Source organism: Achroia grisella, unplaced genomic scaffold (genome assembly GCF_030625045.1).
Source record: "Achroia grisella isolate CSIRO2021 unplaced genomic scaffold, CSIRO_AGI_Agris_v1 utg970, whole genome shotgun sequence".
Classification (NCBI taxonomy): Eukaryota; Metazoa; Arthropoda; class Insecta; order Lepidoptera; family Pyralidae; genus Achroia; species Achroia grisella.
In genome coordinates, this window is record NW_026713076.1 from 1,333,371 (window position 1) to 1,357,938 (window position 24,568).

General features: G+C 38.3%; 1 protein-coding gene across 1 annotated transcript; it reads left to right on the forward strand.

The window, feature by feature from the left end:
- The first annotated feature begins 14,690 nt into the window (after positions 1–14,690).
- On the forward strand, positions 14,691–23,445 carry LOC131854135 (D-glucuronyl C5-epimerase B). Its single transcript, XM_059205268.1, has 7 exons — positions 14,691–14,808; positions 15,571–15,719; positions 16,124–16,699; positions 20,202–20,336; positions 20,871–21,052; positions 22,202–22,366; positions 23,079–23,445. Exons 1-7 carry the CDS (start codon positions 14,697–14,699, stop codon positions 23,443–23,445), a joined length of 1,686 nt encoding a protein of 561 aa, XP_059061251.1. The 5' UTR covers positions 14,691–14,696.
- The last annotated feature ends 1,123 nt before the right edge of the window (positions 23,446–24,568 follow it).

Below are 24,568 nucleotides of genomic sequence, written 5' to 3' on the forward strand. Positions count from 1 at the left end.
TATTTTTTATATTAAGGCAAAACAACGTTTGCCGGGACAACTAGTTAGTATATAAATTACTAGCTACTCTCCACGGCTTCGCTCGGGTGTACATCTATTATACATATAAACCATCCTCTAGAATCACTCTATCTATTAAAAAAAACCGCTTCATAATCAGCTGCGGAGTTTTAAAGATTTAAGCATATATAGGGACGGACAAACAGCGACAGCGACTTTTTTTTATACTATGTAATGAAGTTTGTGGTCAAAATGAGAATAGATTAATATTGTTTGTCTTTAATATTATTTGTCTATAATCTTACTGAATTTTAAATTAACTATGGTAAAATTTCGACTACTTGACGGCCACTAGTTTACTTAAAAATGTAGATGTATTTATAACATATAACTTATGTGTACGTTAAAATACTGACTAAAATAATATATAAACATGTACCTATTTAGTAAGTAGATAAGACAGAACTACGTGCCTGCAGATAGATCCCGACAGGAGTTTTGCAGGATAGTAGAATTATAATATGTAAAATTTGAAAAATAAAGCTTTTTACTCGTATATATATATATGACGACTTCGGTGGTCTAGCGGTCTAGCACACCGCTTTACGACCGAATCGATTCCTCGGTCGCCGGTTCGATTCCTCGCACGGCACAAACATTTGTATTCATGAGTATGATTGTTTGTATCGGTCTGGGTGTTTTCTATGTATAATGTGTTTATAAAAAAATATCTATGTATTTGTATCAGTTGTCTAGTACCCATAACACAACGTTTAGCTAGCTTAACTTGGGACTAGATGGCGCTGTGTGGATTATCCTGAGATTATTATTATTATTATTATTATCTATCTATCAATACAATGAAGAGTAAGGGAAAACAACGTTTTCGTATGGTACAGATAACTAAGTAATCAGAACGGATAGATCAAATATTAAATACGTTACTATGAACTATAGTGTCTAGAGAACTAATCAATTTCTATTAAACCCTGTAATTGAATTTCATGTTTAAACCCACGATCAGATACACGGAGCTATTTCACTTTGCCCACGTGAAATACTTACGCCTTCAACGTTTCGACTAATAAATCATTTGATCGTATTGTTTATGACACAATAATCTAGTTTAATACTCATTTTGATGTGAAATACAATTATACACCCCAATTGCATAGCGGTAGGCTTGGCGTTAATGAGGTGCCAGGTTGGATTCTCTGTAGAACCAAGTTATGAAATTATTTGATCTGATCTCGTTGTTTTGGGTGTCAAAATGTTAACCTATATTTGATCTCGGTGGTTTAGTGGTTTAGCACACCGATACCGATGGTACCGGGTTCAATTCCTCGAACAGTGTAAATAATTGTATTCCTAGTATGATTGTTAATAATAAGCATCTGTTATTACTATATATATTCTGTATGAATTTATAAATATATATATATATTTATCAGTTGTCCAGTACCCATAACACAAGTTCTGCTGAACTTCGGACTAGATAAAGAAACCTAGACTAGGTAAAGAAAATAACTAGAGATCGTGTTAACAGAGAATAGCTCTACCAAAAATGGCTAGACTCCTAAATTATGACTGTATGTAAAATAATCTAAATATATATATAACTCAAAGGTGACTGACATAGTGATCTATCAACGCACAGCCCAAACCACTGGTCGGATCGGGCTGAAATTTGACATGCAGGTAGATGTTATGACGATCATGATTATGATCAAAATTTTGATTAATTCTACCCCCAAGGGGATAAAATAGGGGATGAAAGTTTGTATGAAACTGTCAGTTTTAAACCGATCGGGCTGAGACTGCATGCATAAGAAAGGATTTTGAGAAATTCCACCCCTAAGGGGATAATTAACGCGAGCGCATCCGCGGGCAAAAGCTAGTATATGTATATATTTGTATAAATTTTTAAAACTTTATATTTTATGCTTTTATACGCAGTGACGTAAATTTTTAGAATTAGTCTGTTGTTATTTATGAAAGCTTGTCAGTGGCTTAGTATGACGTATATATTGATTTTATTTAAGATATACTTAAGTGGCCTTGGTTTTCCTTTAATAAATAAATAAATATTGACTTTTATCTTCAGATTGTTTATATTTACACATGTAAAATATACGAATATGAGCTAGAAGACAATACATATTAAATTAGACATAAAATCCAATGATAGCCGTATTATGTTTCAAACTGAAACATAATACGGCAGTTCCATAATACAAACCCTAGCAAATCATAATCGAAGACCATAAAAATAAAGTGCTCGAAACCATTAAAAACTCTAATCAGCATATTATATAGGATATAATCATATAATTATATAGAAATATCATCCACTACTGATTTAACTAATATCTCATAAACGTCCTTTAAAAACTTTTTGTTTTAGAGAAGGAGAGATTCACACCACAAAACAATTAAAATTCATTGCAATTAAAAATCCTAGGAATACTCAAATAGACAAGCGCTCTCCGTGTTAAATTAGCGGATTGGGTACTATTACAAGCTCTGAGTGTTAGGGGCGAAGCAGGGAGGGATGAGAGCAAGGATGAGGGACGATGGGGGCGAAGTGCAACAGTTTATACCTTTTTGCGACAGGGAGCGAGACAAATTAAAGCGCGAGGTGCTAAAATAAAACTCAAGTGTGTGAACGTTTGTTTTTACAAGAAGCTTTTATTGGACGCCCCAGCACCTTGGAATGGGGCTGCGCTATTTCCGTGATAAAATGTTAGGGTAGTTACGTTTTACGTGTCACTGGAAGACCTTACGCTGTGACATTTGAGTTGAATTTAAGTTACAATGTATGCACGACATCGTTATTAGATATTGTAATGATACCATATCAAAACTAGATTCCCCATCAATATCTTCATAGAGAACTAGAGTTCTTTGATCACATCTGTTAGAAAAATAATAATATCTTCGTCAAATCAAATCGATATAAACAAAATGTCTTTAGTCATGTAGGTCTATCTAACTATTATTATAAACGCGAAAGTTTGTTAGTATGTATGAATAGATGTTTATTACTCTTTCACGCAAAAACTACTGAAAGATTTGATGAAACTATTACAGTAATTGTTGCGGTCTCTTTGACAAGAGTGCTTGCTGGCCGCTTATAAGACGTGACTATGCCAGACGTACGACAATATAGAAATTTGACTAATTATATTTTACATTATCAAACAAGCTTTCTCTCATTGCCGACGACAATCTTAAATGTCGGCCGACAAGCAGACCGTTCAGTAATATTGCTTATATATCAGAATAACACATAGTTTACAAATTGCATGTGGGTGCAACAGAGGGCATTTTTTCAGAGATTAATTACAATATATATCAAATCATACGTCAATTCGGACTGCTTGCAAACCTTAGGTCGCAGTTCTTAAACTGACAAGAAATTCAGCTCTTATTCTTTTCAAAAGAGCTTGCACCGGATTTCAAAACTTTTGTTTCATTTTTTAATTCAATTAGTAAGAATATCGTGACAGCCAGCATATGCTATTGCACTTTTATCAAAAAGAATAAATATACTCAGTGGCCTACCAAGTAACATGTCTTAAATGTAACCTATTTTTTTTATATATTACTATATTGTAATATACATGTTTTTATCCATACCAATATATCTGTATCTTAATTAGCTTTTCACGTATGAAGTTTGACATAAACATAGATTGTACCACGATCATGGACATGGGCTGTTTTACGTCAAAATTAATCTAGAAGGTACAGAAATGGGACATGAAAGTTATATACAGACGAAACCGTGAATACTGCTTGTTTCATATAGTTTTAACAAGGATTGTCTGCTCTGCGTGGGAACGAGAAATTTTCGAATTTGAAATCGAGATACCTAGAGTCCATAAGCGTTTTTAATTGATCTATTAAGACTCAAACAGTTTACCTCGTTTGTATAAACGAGCAAAATGAAAACATAAGAAACCCTAGTTAAATTGTTTTAAGGGAGTGCTTGTATTATATCGTCTTGTTATTTGTATAACCTTTATATAGTGGGCGATGTATTACCGGATGCTTGAGTAATTTGTACATACAATAATACATTCGTCGAAAGGTCGTATCCATGAATAATTTAATAAAGATTGTGGCATTTAAAAATATTTAGATATATATATTTTTTTTATAACACAGGGGACAAACGAGCATGCGGCTCACCTGATGGTAAGTGATTACCGCCGCCCATGAGCACCCGCAACACCAGGGGAATTGCAAGTACGTTGTCGGCCTTTTAAAAAGGAATAAGCTCTTTTCTTGAAGGTTTCAATATCGTATCGGTTCGGAAATACCATTGCTGGAAGGTGATTCCATAATGTGGTTGTGCGAGGCAAAAAGTTTCTAGAATTAAAAGTATCTATCGGTCACATGCTGTTTTATTGGTAAAGATCATGTTTATTAATATATGTACATAATATATTGAAGTATTGATCATCCTACAAGTGAATAAATATTTATTACACTGCAATGTGTGCGAGACTTATAATGGTAAATAAAAATGAGCATGTTTGGACTTCTCCAATCTAGCTACCATATAAACAATTGAGCGGTATGAATTTCTTACCAGTTCTTTTCAAGTCGAACCAAACGATAGGAATAGTGATAAAAAACTATTGTTTTAGGCAGAGGAAGTTAAATTAAAATGGTGTCATATATCCGTCATACTCGTGAACGGGTGCTGCTTGTGTGGACTGGTCTGCTCTAATCACTATGACTTATTTCCTCTTATTAATTGTTTAACCAATTGTTGTGTATTGAATGTTTTTTCTATTTTATTATTTAATTGAATTAGTGCTAATCGGTAATTTGTATTTATACACACTTAAACTTAAATTGTAAGTAAGAATAAATTATTTAAAAGAGCAACACACAAGTTTTTTGCTTGTTCTTCTTGTGATGAGACAGCTTTCCGAATGAGCGGTAGATTAGAAAAAATGTGATGACTATTCAAAAGTGCTTCAATGTAAGTTTATTTGAATAAATTATTTTCTATTCTATTCTATTCTATAATTCCCGTCATTGGCCCTATTATAGTAATCAATAATAGTATCCCGAGACGATACACACAACTCCATCTAGTCCCAAGCACATCTATTTTTTAAAAGCATATTATAAAAAAGTAAAATATTACAATTTTGTCCAAAGAATTAAAAATAAATTTTAGGGGTGGACAACCCTTATCATTTAAAGGTATGAAAAATAGTAGTCGATTCTCAGACCTACGGAATATGCATATAAAATTTCATAAAAATTGGTTAAGCTGTTTCGGAGATGTATGGTAACTAACATTGTGACACGTGGATTTTTACATAAGATTCTTCGATTTTGATCTTCGATCGATCCCCCGATCGGAGGGGTAAATATAAACATCCACCTCAAACGGGGATTGAAATTACGACGGCCTGAGCCGAGGTTCGAACCCCTAGCGGTGCTCAGACTAAAGTCGTATCCGTCAGGCGGGAGTTGGCCTTCAGCCGCTCCATAAGTCCTTCCACGGGTTAGGAGTGCCATCTGTACTCGCCCTCTATGGTCCGGTGAAGCTGTAGAGGCTATCTGCCGCCAACAGAATTAGACTAATCCAACAAAACAAATCATGGTTTACTTAGTAGTAATATTATAAATGCGAAAGTAACTATCTGCCTGTCTATTTGTCTCGTTTTCGCGCCAAAACTACTGAACCGATTTAAATGAAATTTGGTACACAGATAGTCTAGATCCTGAGAAAGGACATAGGCTACTTTTTAATGCAAAAAAAGGGTTGTAAGGGGTTGAAAGGTAAGATGTAAGTTTGTATGGAAATATTGTCATTAAAAATGACAATATTTCCATACAAAACATCTTCCCTTTAAAAAGGGGATGAAAGTCAGAACCTTATGACAATATTTCCATACAAACTTACATCTTCCCTTTCAACGCCTTATGACAATATTTCCATACAAACTTACATCTTCCCTTTCAACGCCTTATGACAATATTTCCATACAAACTTACATCTTCCCTTTCAACGCCTTATGACAATATTTCCATACAAACTTACATCTTCCCTTTCAACGCCTTATGACAATATTTCCATACAAACTTACATCTTCCCTTTCAACGCCTTATGACAATATTTCCATACGAATTTGTTTAGATTTGACAATATTTTTAACATGTACAAACTTACATCTTCCCTTTCAACGCCTTATGACAATACTTCGATACAAACTTACATCTTCCCTTTCAAGACCTTACAACCCTTTTTTTTGCATTAAAAAGTAGCTAGAAGCTAGAAGGTTGAAACTTATTTTTTAAGGTGTCGACTAAATATAACTAAATATGAGATTCAAAATTTGTAAAAACGTTACCCTAAATAAAATAGGGGATGAAAGTCAGAACGACGAAACAGGACATTATTTCTTCATTCGGCCAAGGTCACTATAACATGCACACGAAGTCGCGGGCACAGCTAGTAACTTTATAAATCCAATAGATATATACGGTAGAAAATTTCGTTACACAACCCTATGTAGGGTGGCAAAATTGATTAGATGTCCATCGATTTACTATAACTCTAATTTAAACAGAGTGACAATTGGCTGCCGTCATTTCATCCCCTAAAAATCGTCAGGCAGTCTCAGTTTATGAGCGGATTAATGAAGGAATTAAGTAGGATCTCGGCTCTGTGCCACGGGAATCGATATTTGCTTTGTCTGTAGAGACAATTCGGTTGCTCTCTGAATTAAACTGTATCATTTACAATATTTTTAATATGTACAACATTTTTTCTTAAAAGAATACGAGCTGAGTTTCTTGTCAGTTCTTCTCATCTCGAAATCATTCCGAACTGACGGTAGATTTGACATATCATAAGAGTCTGTAATAGACCTACATAAAGATATTTTGTATTTGAATTTTTTTAGTAATTACAATATTTTTAACATGTACAACATTTTTTTTAAAGAATACGAGCTGAGTTTCTTGTCAGTTCTTCTCATCTCGAAATCATTGCGAACTGACGGTAGATTTGACATATCATAAGAGTCTGTAATAGACCTACATAAAGATATTTTGTATTTGAATTTTTTTTAGTAATCGTTAAACTTGTATAATACTAATCCTTAATAAAATTGTAAATATGAAAGTAGGTACGTTTGTTACGCTTTCACGCAAAAACTACTGAACCGATCATCATTAATTTTTATACACATGTTCTTGGAGGTTGGAGGAGGAGATGAACTTAAGATACTCTTTATTAAAAAATAACAAATAATTTTTCTAAAAAAATAACAAAAAAAATAACAATATTTTGCTACTTCAGCGCTACCTAGCAGCCAGGAATGAAGTTATTTAATGGATTCAACGCGAGCGAAGCCGCGGGTATAAGCTAGTCTAATATACTAGATGACCCCGCAAACATTGTTTTGCCATATATATTAAAATCTCTATTAAAAATAGGAGTTGATGATAGAAGGGTGATAATTTAGGGTTGTATGAATTTTTAATGCCGAATCATAAAAACGTATTTAGGGGTGGGTCACCCTTCTCTATGAACTATAGGGTATGAAAAATAGATGTTGGCTGATTCTCAGACCCATCCCATATGCATACAACATTTGATAAAAAAATCGGTAAAGCAGGGGAGATTGGTAACAAAAATCGGGACACGAGAATATTTAAAAGCCAAAATAAAATTTGGCTTATTGGTAATTTACTTTTCGAGAAACCTATTGCGATTCGATCTAGGAGACAGTCAGAGATGGATCAAAAATTTATAGATGAAGAGATACAAAAGTTATTAAAAGATAAAATAATTGAATATCATGCACTAAACTGAAAACTTTTTGCCTCGCACAACCACATTGTGGAATCACCTTCCAGCAATGGTATTTCCGAACCGATACGATATTGAAACCTTCAAGAAAAGAGCTTATTCCTTTTTAAAAGGCCGACAACGTACTTGCAATTCCCCTGGCGGGTGCTCATGGGCGGCGGTAATCACTTACCATCAGGTGAGCCGCATGCTCGTTTGTGCCCTGTGTTATAAAAAAAAACATAGAAAATATCAGAATCAGAGAATTTTATATACCATGCACTAACGTAGTTAATCTGTACCCTTTTGATTACTTTACTCTTTGGTCTGTATCAATGCAGAACAATAGATCAGTTGTGTACAGGCCCAGTCGTGTTTGTATAGGGCGTTTAGAATACCTAATAGGTTCTGGTTCTACTTGGTGTTCTGTGGTTGGGTATCTATGACTCTTTTTTCAAAAAAGTTGGTCATTATTGTTTTTTTATTCTTTTTCTGGTTTGGCACATTGGTGCATTCGCCAAAGACAAAAATTATTGATGTTTCCATCAACTGAAAAACGTCGATCAGTGATGTAACTAATAATTTTTTTATTCCTAATGATTGGTTACTCAGTTACGTACTGACTACCATAAACACAGTCTATATTTTTGTCTCATGCTGTCCGGTATGGAAAAGAAGAGGAAATCGAGATGAAAAATAAGCGATAAATTGGCATTAAAGTCAACGAGGGGGATAGTAGATTAAATTTCCACACGGTTTTCTGCCCGTATCAGTGGCCGAGATAAATTGGATCCCAGTTTTATATAAACTTGTAAATGTATTTATAATCTTTATATATAAAAATTACGTGTCACGTTGTTTGTTCGATGGACTCCTAAACTACTGAATCGACTGCTAATTTGATTTGCACATTGTGTGCATTTTGATCCAACTTGAAAGATAGGATAGCTTACATCTCAATTTATGGTCGCAATATTATTTTATTCAAGAACCTTAGCCACAGCAACGCGTGGCCGGGTCTGCTAGTGTTATATATATTATATTATATTATTTATTTGCATACGTTTACTTTTATTTGTATATCAATAAATACAAATAAAATTCTTAAACACTAACCTCAGGCCCAATATAGAATTATAAAAATGTTTAAACAACAATCCCTGCACTAAACTCAAAATGTAATTAAAACATAATAACTCAAAGCAATTCCTAATATTAGATCAAATCCTAAATTTGTTCATATTTTTTAAAAATGTATTTAATTCTATTAATTGTTTGATCATTACGATTATGATTTGTTTTTATTGACAAAAAATTTGTTCATACAAATTTTTTGTCAATAAAAACAAATCATACTAACATATCTACTTGTTCGAATTGAAAAAATCTTTTTGTGTTTGATAGTCCATTTATCGAGGAGGGTTTTAAGCTATATATAATTACGCTGCGACCAATAGAAGCGAAGCATCATTGAAAAATGTTGCCAAAACGGGGAAAATTTGATAGTGTTTTTGATAACCACGCGAAGTCGCGGGCTCGGCTAGTAATTTATATTGGAAGGGAGGTTGCAGATAACATGAAATAATTTCGCGGGGGTGTGTAATCATGTTCATCCCCCACCTTGACATATGATAGCATTTGTTCTACAACCGCCTACTTGCAGTGCCTACTTGCTCACAAGCGGTGGGTAGACCGGCCACGCGTGGCCTCTCACCCTCTCAGTTACCACGTGGGCGACATCCTGTTTCCTCTAATGACTTGTCACGTAGTCCGATCTCTAGTTAATTAGATTAGACTTTAGAATTATTAATATACTTTAAAACAAAGCCCAAGGAAACGAGTGGAGAGATCGTACCAACAAGACTGTTAGGAATGAAACTTACGTTCAGACGTTATAACATTTATTTGATGTCGATTATAAAAAAGTAATAAGTACATATATAAAAGGATAGTATCGGTGACTAAGATTATTGTTAAAGTGTAACATGAAGGCGTTGGTGGTCTAGCGGTTTAGTACGGTGGCAGGTTTGATTCCTAGCACAGTACAAATATTTGTATTCATGAGTATGATTTTTTGTATCGGTCTGGGTATTTTCTATGTACATAATGTAATTACAAAAAAATGCATTTAAGTAGTTGTCTAGTTATTAGTAAACTAGCTCTGTTTGGCTTGGGACTAATTCAAATTCAAAAATCATTTATTCATGTAGGACATTTTAGCTTCTTACGTCAAATTTTTTTATTTTATAATTTAACCCTACCGTCCAGTTCAGTATATAGATCCATTTGAGAACTGCCAGGAAACTCAATTGAATTACTTTTTTTTTTAAAGCCAGTTATGATATCTCTGTGTGAATTGTCCTGAGATATTATTATTAAAATCATATCTCAGGTAAATAGGATATCAGAGGTATCTTATTTACATTGTTACCACTACAGAAATCGTCAACAAATTGTATTAATGGAAGATTAACCGTTGGTACAGCTTACCCCTCCCTTCTTAAGAGAAGAAAATACATGTTCATGGATTTCCACCCATGAATACGTAGTACAAGCTCTGTATGGCTAGACTTTGTTGTGTGAATTGTCCTGAGATATTAAATGAATGGGATCTTATTTACATGGTTACCAATACAGAAGTCGTCAACAAATTGTATTAATGGAAGATTAACCGAGCTCACCTCTCACCTCTTAAGAGAAGAAAATATATGTTCATGGATTTCCACCCATGAACAATCTTTTTCCTTCTCTTAAGAGAAGGATTTAGCATATTTTTCATCCCGGGAACTTTGTTAACTTAGTACCTACAGGTTTTAGTTCTTAGACGAAATTTTCCATCTTATGCGATAATGTATTTGATACTATTTCCTGTAAGCGCCTCATAATATATCTAGGAAATGAAAAAAAAGAAATACTCCAGAATTCTGTGCAGTATGTAACTGCTGAATAAAAAAAAATACTTACCGCTGAATTGTAAACAAGATTATATGAATAGTGAATATATAGTATTTTTATAGAATCACGAGACGATTTAGTATAATTTAGTTACAATATAGTTAGAATAAAACTTCTTACATAATAAAATACATAATATTAAGTATGCTATCTGTATGTATATAATATATATATATCTATTTTTAGGTACTTTAATACCACTAATATTAGTGCCAACTAAGATCGCTACGCGGTGCTACAGCGTGCTACGCATGTGCTACGGCCGCGGTGCCGGCTCCAACTGCCGTCCATATCCACTTAATTATATATTAGATAATCACAAATACATAATGTCCATGTACCATTATATACACAAACGTTACTGCTGTACACAGCAACACGTTTCATTCTTTGACAATACGACCAAAACAAACAGTTAAAACTTATTTCACGCCCGTGTAATATACTTCTAATCGATTACTTTTGGTATAAAAATAAATCATATATAACTGCACTAAGTGGCACAGATTTTGTATTGCAGGGTGCATGTGCAGTGCCGGTCTACGGCAGAGTGAGCGAGAGGCACCTATAGGTGGTTCTCTAAGGGCGAGCGAGACGCCGGCTGCGGCACTGCCGCACGCTCTTCTGCCTCCACGACCGTACTGAAACACGGGCAGGTCCCATTCCACCCTACATAACTATACACACATATTCAAACACTGGGCCTTCCACAGAGACCTTTGGGACCACGTTGCATGATGTATCTAATTACTAGCGTAAATAATAATATGTGGACAGTTGATTATCGGTCACAGTACTATCTGGCGTGGCTACAAGCACCCGAATCAATAGCGATAGGATCCGCAGGTTGGAACGAGCAAAGCGGGCGTCGCGCGACCGCGCGTCGAGCCGGCGCGGGCCCAGCGCGGGGCCGCACGGGCCCAGCACGGGGTCGCTGAGGGCGGACGGGCGGGCGCTAATGATAATAACCATATCTCCGGGCGTGTCAGGGATCACCGGTTACATAAGAGGGCGGAAGCGGCGGTAGGGCGCCGGTCGCGTCGCGGTTACCTCTCTGGCCATCGCGGCATGTCCGCCGGAGGCCGCGGGCGGCGCGCGCTCACGCCGCCATCGTCGAGGGGCCAAGCCCGGGACTCGCGTCGCGACTCGCGGAGCACTTGAGCGGCGCTGCGCCGCGTGGGCGGCGATCGATGGGTGCTGCGCGCTTGCGTCGCCGGTCGTTGCCGACTGCGGCCGAGCGCCGCCGACCGCGCGCCGCACTGGTGCATCCGAATACGCCCTGACCCACTTCCCGCGCACACTGACCGAGTTACGATGCCGCGCGTTGCCTCCAACACACTTACCAATCTCTCGGCTGCGACCTGCGACGATGCCATAACTATGAATACCTACATACACCGATTACACAATTTAGATGGAGTCTTATTTATATAATGTCGTAGGCAAAGTGGATAACGAACTGTAAAAGTAAAGTAAACTCTGCGCTCGTATAAAGTGGACACAGAAATAGTTAGGTACTTGGCAATTGGGAGAGATGTTTGATTTATAGTTGGAGAGATATATTCTATAAAGATAAAATATTTAGGTAGGAGTATAGGTAATCTCAATAGTACGGTTTGTAACTTACAATCTATTAAGGTTCTTTTATAACAACTTGCGGCGACAAATAATCTTCATAATGCTTTTATAATACTATTATGTCCATAAACAACTTATTATTTACCAGTTATAGAACGTATCTGTTATGGTACGTAAATAAACTTACTTAAAATATTTTGTTTCGTTAACTGTTCATAATGAGTTACGCTTGCATACAAATAATAAAATTAAAGACGTTTTGGAGGTATAATTGTAGGTTTAATTAATTTAGTAGTTTTTATTCTCAACATCAGCCTTTATGAAAATATATATAACACCATTTAAAAAGTCGTTCATTATCTACGATCTGGTGAGCTATATCCCCCTATATTGTAAAAAAAAGAAAATAATAAAAGTTGGATGACCGCATCACTATTAGCATACTATGTACCATTCATACATATATACCCCAATATGTATGAACAAAATAATTCATATAAGTAAATTGTTTCAGTGGAATCATTTTACATTTGTTTCTGCTGCTTTTGTGAATAAACGATAGACGGACAAAGTCATGCCACAAACTTTCCTACTTATTATGTTTACGTAATAATATAGTAGCGCCGCCACCTCTAACACGGTGAGTCTGTGTAAACTAGTTTTAGAAATATCATTGTCACTGTCACTGCGGTAAAATAAGCCTGATTAAAAAATAACAAACATGTCAATGCCAAACAGCTGCGCACGGGAACAGCCGATAGTGAACTGCTTACAGCGTTACATTTTTATTCAAAGAATTAATTTGGTATGCTGGTATTGTGAAAGTATTAATTATTAATACGTTTGCGTGTTACTGTATTAATGATGTGATATTATCACGTTCGTATGAAAAGGGAACATTTAGTCTTCGGACGACGACGAAACGAATGGAATGCCACTATAATTTCCAAAGTAAGTGATTAACATTTTATTTACATTGTTTTGTTAAATCAGTGACTTGTAGGATTTGAGTAAATAACGGTAAATGAGTACATCCCACGCTCGTTGTTGTGGCGTCCCCGGGAACTTGTTTAGGTCGCCCACGCGAACTGACCGCAAGAATCCGAGAACATACTATTTCTAAGGTTTAGCAGAGCCAAATATTTACTATTCAATAACATCACTTTATATACCTATCCGTTTTGTTATTTGTTTATTGACAAAAAACGACACGATTGAATAATAATATTAATATTTTGTTTGCATAAAATATGGTTTCCAGTCCTAATTAAAGTTTTGTCATGCAGAAAATAAATGTTTTATATATTCAATATTAGATTTATTCATTCATTATTTAGTCTTTATTGAGAATTAAGCAAATAAAATTACACATTAAAGTGAGTTAAAACTTAAATGATTGATTCTTTATGTTGTTAAACATAGTTCTAAATTAAAATAAATAGTGTAAAATATTAAATTACTTAGCTGGTCTTCCCAAAAGCATATTCTAATGATTAATTTATTATTTCTTAAACTTCTATGTACATACTATTGCTATGTTCATTTTTATGAATGAATACAATGTAATAATTTCTAATTCTTGTAGAAAATATTTTACTTTTATTTCCTCTGGTAGTTTGTTATTCTGAAATGAAATAATTTATTTGCGAATTATTGGTACAGTATTATAATTAATATGATGTTACATGAAATTGATTGATACAGCAATATTTACCATACAGGCATGCAAATTATGTGAAGGTGTTTGTGTTACTTAAATATTCTTGGACATTTTAAAAATTACCAAGTGACAGTGTGTTGTGTGTTACCATTATGTTGTCTTTGTACCATTGCTTTCTGAATTTCTGAGTCAAGCTAACTTGACTTTCACGTAATAATGTACTGTCTGTCACATAATGTAATATAACCCGTCACATAATACTGTAATGTCCATCACATTATTATCCATAGACATATTATCTGTCACATAATGTGTTACCCGTCACATAATGTGTTACCCGTCACATAATGTGTTACCCGTCACATAATCCTTTAATGGTCATAATATAATAAGGTCATGTCTGTCACATAATGATGTAATCCCTGTAATAATGTGACAACCATCACATAATAATATAATATCAGTGGTGCTGCCCATGTATATAAGCTACATTTACCACTTGCTACATGTCTTCAAGGTTTCTTTGCTAACCCATTGCAAAAAATAAAGTTACTAGCTATTAGACTAAATTATTAATCGGATTCAGTACAGTTGTGCTACATCTTTTTGTGTCTATGTGATTGTATATTTTTCAATTCAGCGAAATTATATTTGTGTTATTGGATTATGCAGGTAACAATGATGCTGGTGGGGCGGTTGAATCTGCGCGTGGCGCTGGTAGTGCTCTGTATCCTCGTGTTGGTGCTGATGCTCTTCTGGAGCCACTGCGGGGAACTCTCGCGCAGACCTAGTAAGATACTCAAATTTTATATTTTTTTAGAAGTCCAAAATGTAATAGTAGGATTACAGGATTCAATTATTTACTTATTATCAATATCACGTCAGAACAGGCGCCGGCACTTATAATATATACTTTTTAATGGATGATAATGGAGTGCTGTTCCGCTTGCTCTAAAGGTTAACATTGGTGAGGCACCAGTGGATAAAATAATGTGAAATCAAATCAGGTAGTCCATCTGACAAATTCACCAAGAATTTATCATGATAGTTTCCAAAGAGAACCGCATGGAGGTCAATCTGACATGGTACATTGCCAGCAAAGATATCAACAGTCCATATCACTAACAATTCCTTTGCCCCCACAAAAAATAAATCCCGGTGTATGATTGAAGATGATATGATGATCAGTGAGGCCATCATGGCGAATTTACCAAGATGATGAGAGAGCAATTAACTATGATGGATTTCAGGAAGGACAGTATGATGATGGATCTAATAATTAGATCAATCTTCATACAGTTCTTCTACCTTGTTATTAGATTATGTTAATATTTATTAGATTCTAATGGCATTGGGGTCACTAGCCCGCATTAAACTATGATGGATTTCAGGAAGGGCAGTATGATGATGGATCTAATAATTAAATCAATCTTCATACAGTTCATCTACCTTGTTATTAGATTATGTTGATATTTATTAGATTAAATGCTATTAGATTCTAGCATTGGGGTCACTAGCCCTCGTTAAACTTTTTTTTTAAATGATATTACAGTCGGCTCTGTGCTCTCAAACGCACTGTCAGAGCGCAACGTGGGCAGCGACGAGATCGAGTGCTCCATCAACGGAGAGTTCTCTGTGGCGTGCCGCCGACACCGGGATGAGATATATGTACCCTTTACATTCATACACAAGTACTTTGAGGTATTGCAATGATTTTTTTTTATCATAAATACATACATATTATACATAGAAAACACCCAGACCATTACAAAATAATCATACTCTTGAATACAATTGTTTGTGCCGTGCGAGGAATCGAACCCGCGACCATTGTAAGTGAGGCGGTGTGTAAACAGCTAACCCACCGCGGCCGTCAGCCATCAAAATGCTAATATTTTTTTAAAATAATACATGTAAAACACAATAAATCAGTAATCAATAAAAAAATACTACTATTAATTTACATGCATATATTTATACACATTTACATATATTTATACAATTAAACATTGCTGGTTCAATGATCTTTTTGTATTTTTAATCATGGTCGATTTTCGACCAGTAGTCTCGACTACTAGTTATTATAAAATTGCATCCTTCTCCAGATATACGGTAAGGTAGTAGCAGCAGATGGCATCGAGAAGTTCGAATGGTCTCACAGCTATAGCAAAATATATCATCCGAAGAAAAAATACGATCCTCGAGGCACTTTCACCACCTTCGAAAACTATAACGTCGAAGTGCGGGATCGCGTGAAATGCATCAGCGGTATCGAGGGTGTACCCGTCTCTATACAATGGGAGCCTAGAGGGTTCTTCTACGCAACACAAATAGCACAGTTCGGTTTGGCGCATTACAGCAAGAATATAACAGAGCCGGAACCGAGACGAAGGATTTTAGATGATGGTGAAACGCATATAGAGAACTGGATCGTCAGCAAAGATGCATACATGGCAAGGGAATATGATACTACACTACGGACTAATATTTTAAGGTTCACAACAACAGACCATGTCTCGAGTCAGGTGTGGTTGAAGGTGAATATCACTCAAGATTTTGTGTTGAGCCTGGATCTCTTGCTGAAACCAAACTCTTCACTCACAGTGGTGCTACAGAATAAGGATAAAAAGGAGACTGTATATCTACATTATATTACTAGTTTGCAACTTATTTCAGCACAAGTGAGTATTTTGTTTTTAATTTACATATTTACATTAAGAATTACTTAATTCATATATTCATGTAGGACCTTTTAGCCACTTAAGATCGTCGTATTAATATTTTTCCCTACCATCCAGTTCACTAAACAGATTTAGATAGTGTTGGATTACGAATCATTATATATTAATATATAAAAGAGAGAGTGGACTGTATTTATTGAAAAGAAAATAATTGAAAGAAAAGGTAGCAGAAATACGATTTCGACCTGGAAGAACGTCTTCCACACTCCGAACACCCCAAAGTAAGCAATGTTACACCAAACTTACTCACCTTTGCTCAGGAACGTCCCGATGTGTAGTCCTGTTTAGTGGCCACGCACTCTAGAGTCGTATTTTTAATTAGACGAAGCTAGCTGACAGTAGCTAATGTCACTTTGTAAAATAATGTTGCCATATTTAAAGTAATAGTGATGCGTTCAGTTCTCAGTTAGATGAATGAACAATGAGTGTGAATAGTTAATCATTTCAAACTACAAAAGAAAATTGTATAAAAGTGCTCTGATATAAGTTACTAGTAACTACAATCAGTTTTTTGACGGCTTATTACAAAGCGCGCGGCTACTAGTGCCAACACAAATCAACGTCGCGAGCGTCGGTCGCCATTTTGTTCGTAATTCGGCTTCTAACCTCTGGTCTGAGAGCACCAATGTTTTTTTTGCGCTCATGCTGTTTTGTTAAGTTTTTCCTCATGTTGTGTTTGTGGTAATTGTTGGGTATATTGTATATTTACTATATTGTTTCATACAAACAATATGGATCCTCAACCAAGCACGTCAAGCCAAAGCTTGTCTCCAAGAAAGACGTTACCGAAAAACTTATGATACAAAACGTCTACAAATACGTATTTGAGAAAGCTGCTTCACTATTACCTATTGAGGCTCCCAAAAAAACAAATGTATTTCGAAAACAGCTGACATTTTGGGAATTGGTGTGACCTCAGTCTACAATGTATTAAAATAATACAAAGTGAACAATTTAAGTCTCCGGAGAAACGTGGAGCGAAACACTGTTTCAAAGATAAATTATTATCAATTTTTAGACAGATTTATAATTAATGTCACTGAAAGCGACAATGATTTTTTTATCTGATGATGAATAAAAACAAATTTTGTAATAAGCGCAGTTTTTTATTTTTATTACCTAACTATATTATGTTATATATTGTTATATTTTGTACATCTATAGTTTCAATTACATTATGAATTGTAATTAGGACAGTCTTAAAAGTTTCCACGCAATTTTTTCTTTACGTTTAAAATACTCGGTATTCAGTATAGGTAGATACAATAGGAACATAATCGTCGTAAACTCGTTGGTATGTATAAAGCACGGCTAAAATTCAAACCCCGTACCCGATATCGGCAGTTCGGCACACTAACTATTCACTAGACAATCGAGGCAATTCCATTAATTCAGGAGTTTTTTCAATGATTCACTTTGTCACAACACTATTTTTATTTCATCAAATACTGACAACACAGTAAACGTCAGTTGACTTCGTCTAATTAAAAATATGACTTTAGTCGTATTTTAGACTTGTAGACTGAGGTCACACCAATTCCCAAAATGTCAGCTGTTTTCCAGCGAGCACATGGCGCAGTTCGTGGCGGCGGCGCGGTGGCTGGCGGCCGAAATACATTTGTTTTTTTGGGAGCCTCAATAGGTAATAGTGAAGCAGCTTTCTCAAATACGTATTTGTAGACGTTTTGTATCATAAGTTTTTCGGTAACGTCTTTCTTGGAGACAAGCTTTGGCTTGACGTGCTTGGTTGAGGATCCATATTGTTTGTATGAAACAATATAGTAAATATACAATATACCCAACAATTACCACAAACACAACCATTAGTAAAAAATTAATAAAACTGCGTGTGCGCAAAAAAAAACATTGGTGCTCTCAGACCAGAGGTTAGAAGCCGAATTACGAACAAAATGGCGACCGACGCTCGCGACGTTGATTTGTGTTGGCACTAGTAGCCGCGCGCTTTGTAATAAGCCGTCAAAAAACTGATTGTAGTTACTAGTAACTTATATCAGAGCACTTTTATACAATTTTCTTTTGTAGTTTGAAATGATTAACTATTCACACTCATTGTTCATTCATCTAACTGAGAACTGAACGCATCACTATTACTTTAAATATGGCAACATTATTTTACAATGTGACATTAGCTACTGTCAGCTAGCTTCGTCTAATTAAAAATACGACTATATAGAGTATATATTTTCATCAAAAACTTTGTCTTAAATAAATAATTAATTATCTTGTTTTATATAGATAAAAATACGGAGCGTCCTTTTAATTCCAGTTCTTATTTTCAATTGTTTTGTTATTCTTTTTTTCGAAATTTAAGTGGCCACATGTTTTTATATGTGGCCAGTATTACCGAGCGCCCTTTGCTCCAGTAAGCAAGCCGGTGATACAACCTGCTTAGACTAAGGAGGTTCGGAATACGGAACAGATAGATAGATAAGATAGATAATTGATTTATTGCCAACATAACACAAATAATACAATTTACAATAAAACACAAAATGAGAAATAAATCATAACATAGAAGTTGGCAATAGGAGCTGCCTCAGCTGTTGCTGATATAAGCACAACCTTAATGAGGTGTACCTATACAGCGCTGGTTTTCAGGCATAAAACTTAACTGAAAAGAAATGGTGAGAAACTCAACTGATTTTGTGTTATTTTACAAGCCAGTTTATTTGCATTGTGTACTTATATAGGTTTCTATATCTAACATTACATGAGAATCGTGCAAGTACAACTGACATGCACGTTTCTTCTTCTTTTAATTTAAATGGCTTCCACCAAATGAGGTTGGTGATTTTGCCAACGTCGTGGTTTGGGAGATACAGTGGTGTGGTTTACGGTTTTCTTGACTGTGTTCGTAGAAAGGACTGTTTCAGTTGGCTGAGGATGCTACGAATAAGGACAACACAATATATGTTAGCATACAATTAAAATAGTACTTAAGTGAAATACATGTATAATAAAATATATATAACAGGTTAACAGACATGACATAGGCAAGGATTTTAAAATGTGGGGAATATATACAGAGGGGTTATATCTTTATATTATTGACAGCAATAAATTTGGCTAGTATTTTAATTAAGGGGGAGTGGGCCAGTGTTAAAAGAAAATGAATATTAATAGATCTGGCAATGTTACGGGGGAGCATATCGTAGACATGCGCGTTTATCATTTAACTTAATAACAAATTGATAACATATTTAGCATTTGAGATAGAATGTAAAAATTTACCTCCCAGATTAAATCTAGGTCTGAAACTGGTATATGTGGTTACATTCATCAAGTAAAAGTGATTCCCCCTGCCTATTTATCGGCAAATATGGACATCAATACAACACTTGATTTTTATAAACAAGAATTTCATTTCAACGTTTTCAAAGTGATTTATACAATTACTAATGTAATGATGTTTATTGCTCAGGAGGATCATATATACTACGGCATCGGTGTGGAAGCTGCGTGGCGACGGATCACGCGAGATCTCATCATCGACATGCAGAAGGGTTGGGCGCTGCAGGACAGGCCCAAGAGGAAGTCACCTAGGAACAAATTTAAGGCGAGTTTTATTGTCTTTTTACGTGGCGTTTTATTATAAAATTAATGTTGTCCTACGTAGTACGTATGCCCCTTAAGCCTACACCCAGGTCACAAGTGCCGGGAACTGCTTGGGGTTACTCTGCCAGACGAAGGATCCAGCTACAGTGAATCCATGGAATGCTAAGTAGTTCGTCTTTCTTTTTATCTTTTTAGTATTTTGATTCAATTTTATGTCATGTCAACATGGTCATGGTTGAGACACAAATCATGGATGTTTATAAATCAAATAAAAAATAATTTATTCATGAAGGACATTTTAGCCATCTAGTTCAAAGCTAAGCAGAGCTTGTGTTATGGGAACTAGAACACTAATATAAATACATAGGATTTTTTTGTAAATAACATGCAGACCGATACAAACCATCATACTCATGAATACAAATGTTTGGACCGTGTAAGGAATCGATCTAGCGATCATCGGGAGGAAGGCAATGTGCAAAGTCGCTACACCACCTCGGTCATTCATTTAAAACGAACGTCATCGTTTGCACAGATATCGAGCATAATCGTGTGCGGCAGCGGCTCGCTGGACAACGTGACCGTGGCGTCCAGCGAGCACATGGCGCAGTTCGTGGCGGCGGCGCGGTGGCTGGCGGCCGCACAGAGACCGCGCACCGGCGCCTGGCCCGTCCCCGCGCGGCGCCGCGTCGCCGGCCAGGACCTGCGGCCCGGCTGGTACGTACACACCCCGCCCCCGCCCACGTGACGGCGCCTGGCCCATCCCCGCGCGGCGCCGCGTCGCCGGCCAGGACCTGCGGCCCGGCTGGTACGTACACACCCCCCGCCCCCCCCCCCGCCCACGTGACGGCGCCTGGCCCGTCCCCGCGCGGCGCCGCGTCGCCGGCCAGGACCTGCGGCCCGGCTGGTACGTACACACCCCCGCCCCCCGCCCACGTGACGGCGCCTGGCCCGTCCCCGCGCGGCGCCGCGTCGCCGGCCAGGACCTGCGGCCCGGCTGGTACGTACACACCCCCCGCCCCCCGCCCCCCGCCCACGTGACGGCGCCTGGCCCGTCCCCGCGCGGCGCCGCGTCGCCGGCCAGGACCTGCGGCCCGGCTGGTACGTACACACCCCCGCCCCCCGCCCCCCGCCCACGTGACGGCGCCTGGCCGTGACCGCGCGGCGCGCGTCGCCGGCCAGGACCTGCGGCCCGGCTGGTACGTACACACCCCCGCCCCCCGCCCACGTGACGGCGCCTGGCCCGTCCCCGCGCGGCGCCGCGTCGCCGGCCAGGACCTGCGGCCCGGCTGGTACGTACACACCCCCCGCCCCCCGCCCACGTGACGGCGCCTGGCCCGTCCCCGCGCGGCGCCGCGTCGCCGGCCAGGACCTGCGGCCCGGCTGGTACGTACACACCCCCGCCCCCCGCCCCCCGCCCACGTGACGGCGCCTGGCCCGTCCCCGCGCGGCGCCGCGTCGCCGGCCAGGACCTGCGGCCCGGCTGGTACGTACACACCCCCCGCCCCCCGCCCACGTGACGGCGCCTGGCCCGTCCCCGCGCGGCGCCGCGTCGCCGGCAAGGACCTGCGGCCCGGCTGGTACGTACACACCCCCCGCCCCCCGCCCCCCGCCCACGTGACGGTGCCTGGCCCGTCCCCGCGCGACGCCGCGTCGCCGGCCAGGACCTACGGCCCGGCTGGTACGTACACACCCCCCCCCGCCCCCCGCCCACGTGACGGCGCCTGGCCCGTCCCCGCGCGGCGCCGCGTCGCCGGCCAGGACCTGCGGCCCGGCTGGTACGTACACACCCACGAATATATTGGGACCTAGAGGTCCCAGCGCTTAAACGTACACAAGTATTAAAGAACAGTATTTAAATTTCAGGCACTCGGCCATGAGCCAAGGGCACGCGATATCGGTGCTGTCCCGCGCGTACTACCGCAGCGGGGACGCGTCGTACCTGCAGGCGGCCAAGCGCGCCATGTACCTGCTGGACGTGCCGAGCCACGCCGGCGGGGTCAAGGCCATGTGGATGGACAAATATGTCTGGTTAGTGTGCCTGATGCTTGTTAACAAGTTATATTTAAAACTAGCTGTTCCCGCGACTACGTCCGCGTGGAATTTAACTTTACTTTTCTAAAATAAAAGTAGCCTAAGTTACTCCTTATTACATCAGCTACCTGCCAAAAAAAGTTCTGTCAAAATCTGGTCAGCTATTTCAGAGATTAGCCGGAACAAACAGACCGACAGATAGACAGATAAAAATTGTTATTTTGGTATGTGTACCGTATATATATTCATATGCATGTAGTAAAAAACGGTTATTTCAATATTACAAACAGACACTCCAATTTTATTTATATGTATAGATTGGAACCAAATTTTGTTAACTTTGAACAAATGTTGGGGCTAACGTATTCATGCCTGATAGCATTGTAAACACGTATTCTGTAAGTAGACTGATATCAACAATCAAACTATGAATACAAATGTTTGCACCGGAAGTAAGGTGCTAAACCACTAAACCAAAGAGGTCGTCAAGTTCTGTTAATACATATGAATTGTATTAATAAAAATATTTGAATGTTTGTTATTCAGTCCCTCTCATTTGTGGATTGACAGAACAAATTTTGGTTCAATCAGTTTAACTTTACAGTTTTTATAGGGTTAATATCAATATGATTATAATTGTTGTGATATATCGGATCACTATAATCTACCCGTTGCATTATTAATTACAATTAACTTATAATTTTACCAGGTATGAAGAATACCCAACAACACCCCCACTGTTCGTCCTGAACGGCTTCATATACACGCTGCTCGGCCTCTACGATCTGCACATACTCGAGGGTGAGAACTCTATATCGCTAGCGAAAAAAATGTTCGACGACGGCATGACCTCACTAAAGACCCTCTTGCCTCTCTTCGACACCGGCAGCGGCAGTTTCTACGACCTCCGCCACTTCACGTTGGGAATCAGCCCCAACATTGCCAGATGGGACTACCACGCTACTCACGTGAACCAATTATATCTCCTAGCTGGTCTGGATGATGACCCTATATTGATCAATACAGCGAAAAGATGGGAAGGGTACATGCAAGGGAAGAGGGCGGCGCATAACTGAGCATTTCTGCACGCAGGGTGATGCCTGCTTGGATTTAAGACTATGCCGCGGAGACACGGCTCGCCTGATGGTAAGCGATTGCCGTAATCGCGTTAAACCTAGGGTTACCACATGCGCGTTTGAACGTGAATATATGAACCTTCCTTAGAGCTTGTAACGCTACAAAGTAGTGTTCTTTAGTTAGGATCTTCTGGACGAAGGTGCTTTGCCAGTCGAGTATGCAGTTTCCCGGACACTTCCTACTATGCCTCTTAAAAGATGTGTTTTTAGGGAAACATTTGAAATACTTGTCCTAGACTTGGGAATCTTAATATCAGATTGAAAGATTTCATCCCAGTAATCAAATCCGTATCACTCCAGCATTCGTCGCCAATGTTTTTAATTATAATAGCGGTTGCATCTTTTATATCTTTGACTAAATTTGTAAAACTTGTCTTACAAATTTAGTCAAACATATATAAGAGTCTATGAAAATTTAACTTAATATACATAGCATGTAATATTAACAGAAATTTTATACTAGTATACCAATACTGTAGGAACGCAGAATTTATATTAACACATTGTGAGCAGGGCAGGTATTTGTACCCGTATTAATAAGTATATATGTATATATATATTTTTTTAGATGAATGGAAGAGGTCCCCTCCGATCGATCCCCCGTCCAATTCAAACGGGGATCGGGGATTCGGGGGACGGCCTGAGCCGAGGTTCGAACCCCCTAGTGGTGCCCTCAGACTAAAGTCGTATCCGTCGGGCAGGAGTTGGCCTTCAGCCGCTCCATAAGTCCTTCCGCGGGTTTGGAGTGCCATCTGCACTCGCCCCATAACGTCCGGTGAAGCTGTAAAGGCCAGCTACGGCCAACAGCATTAGAGTAGTCCGAAAAAAAAAAAATAATGGAAGAGAAAACATTACAACATTACAACAAATAAATGGGATAAGGAAGAAGCAGATGATGATATGTTTTCCCTTGTGTCACTTAAATTACTTATTTTAAACGGGTACTTATACCTTCCCCACTTTTCAACGGCTTATTTTGGAACGAGCACTAGAAACATGCCCCGCTTATAAGTGGCAATCCTCGGAACGAGGACAACCCCTCCGATCGATCCCCCGTCCAATT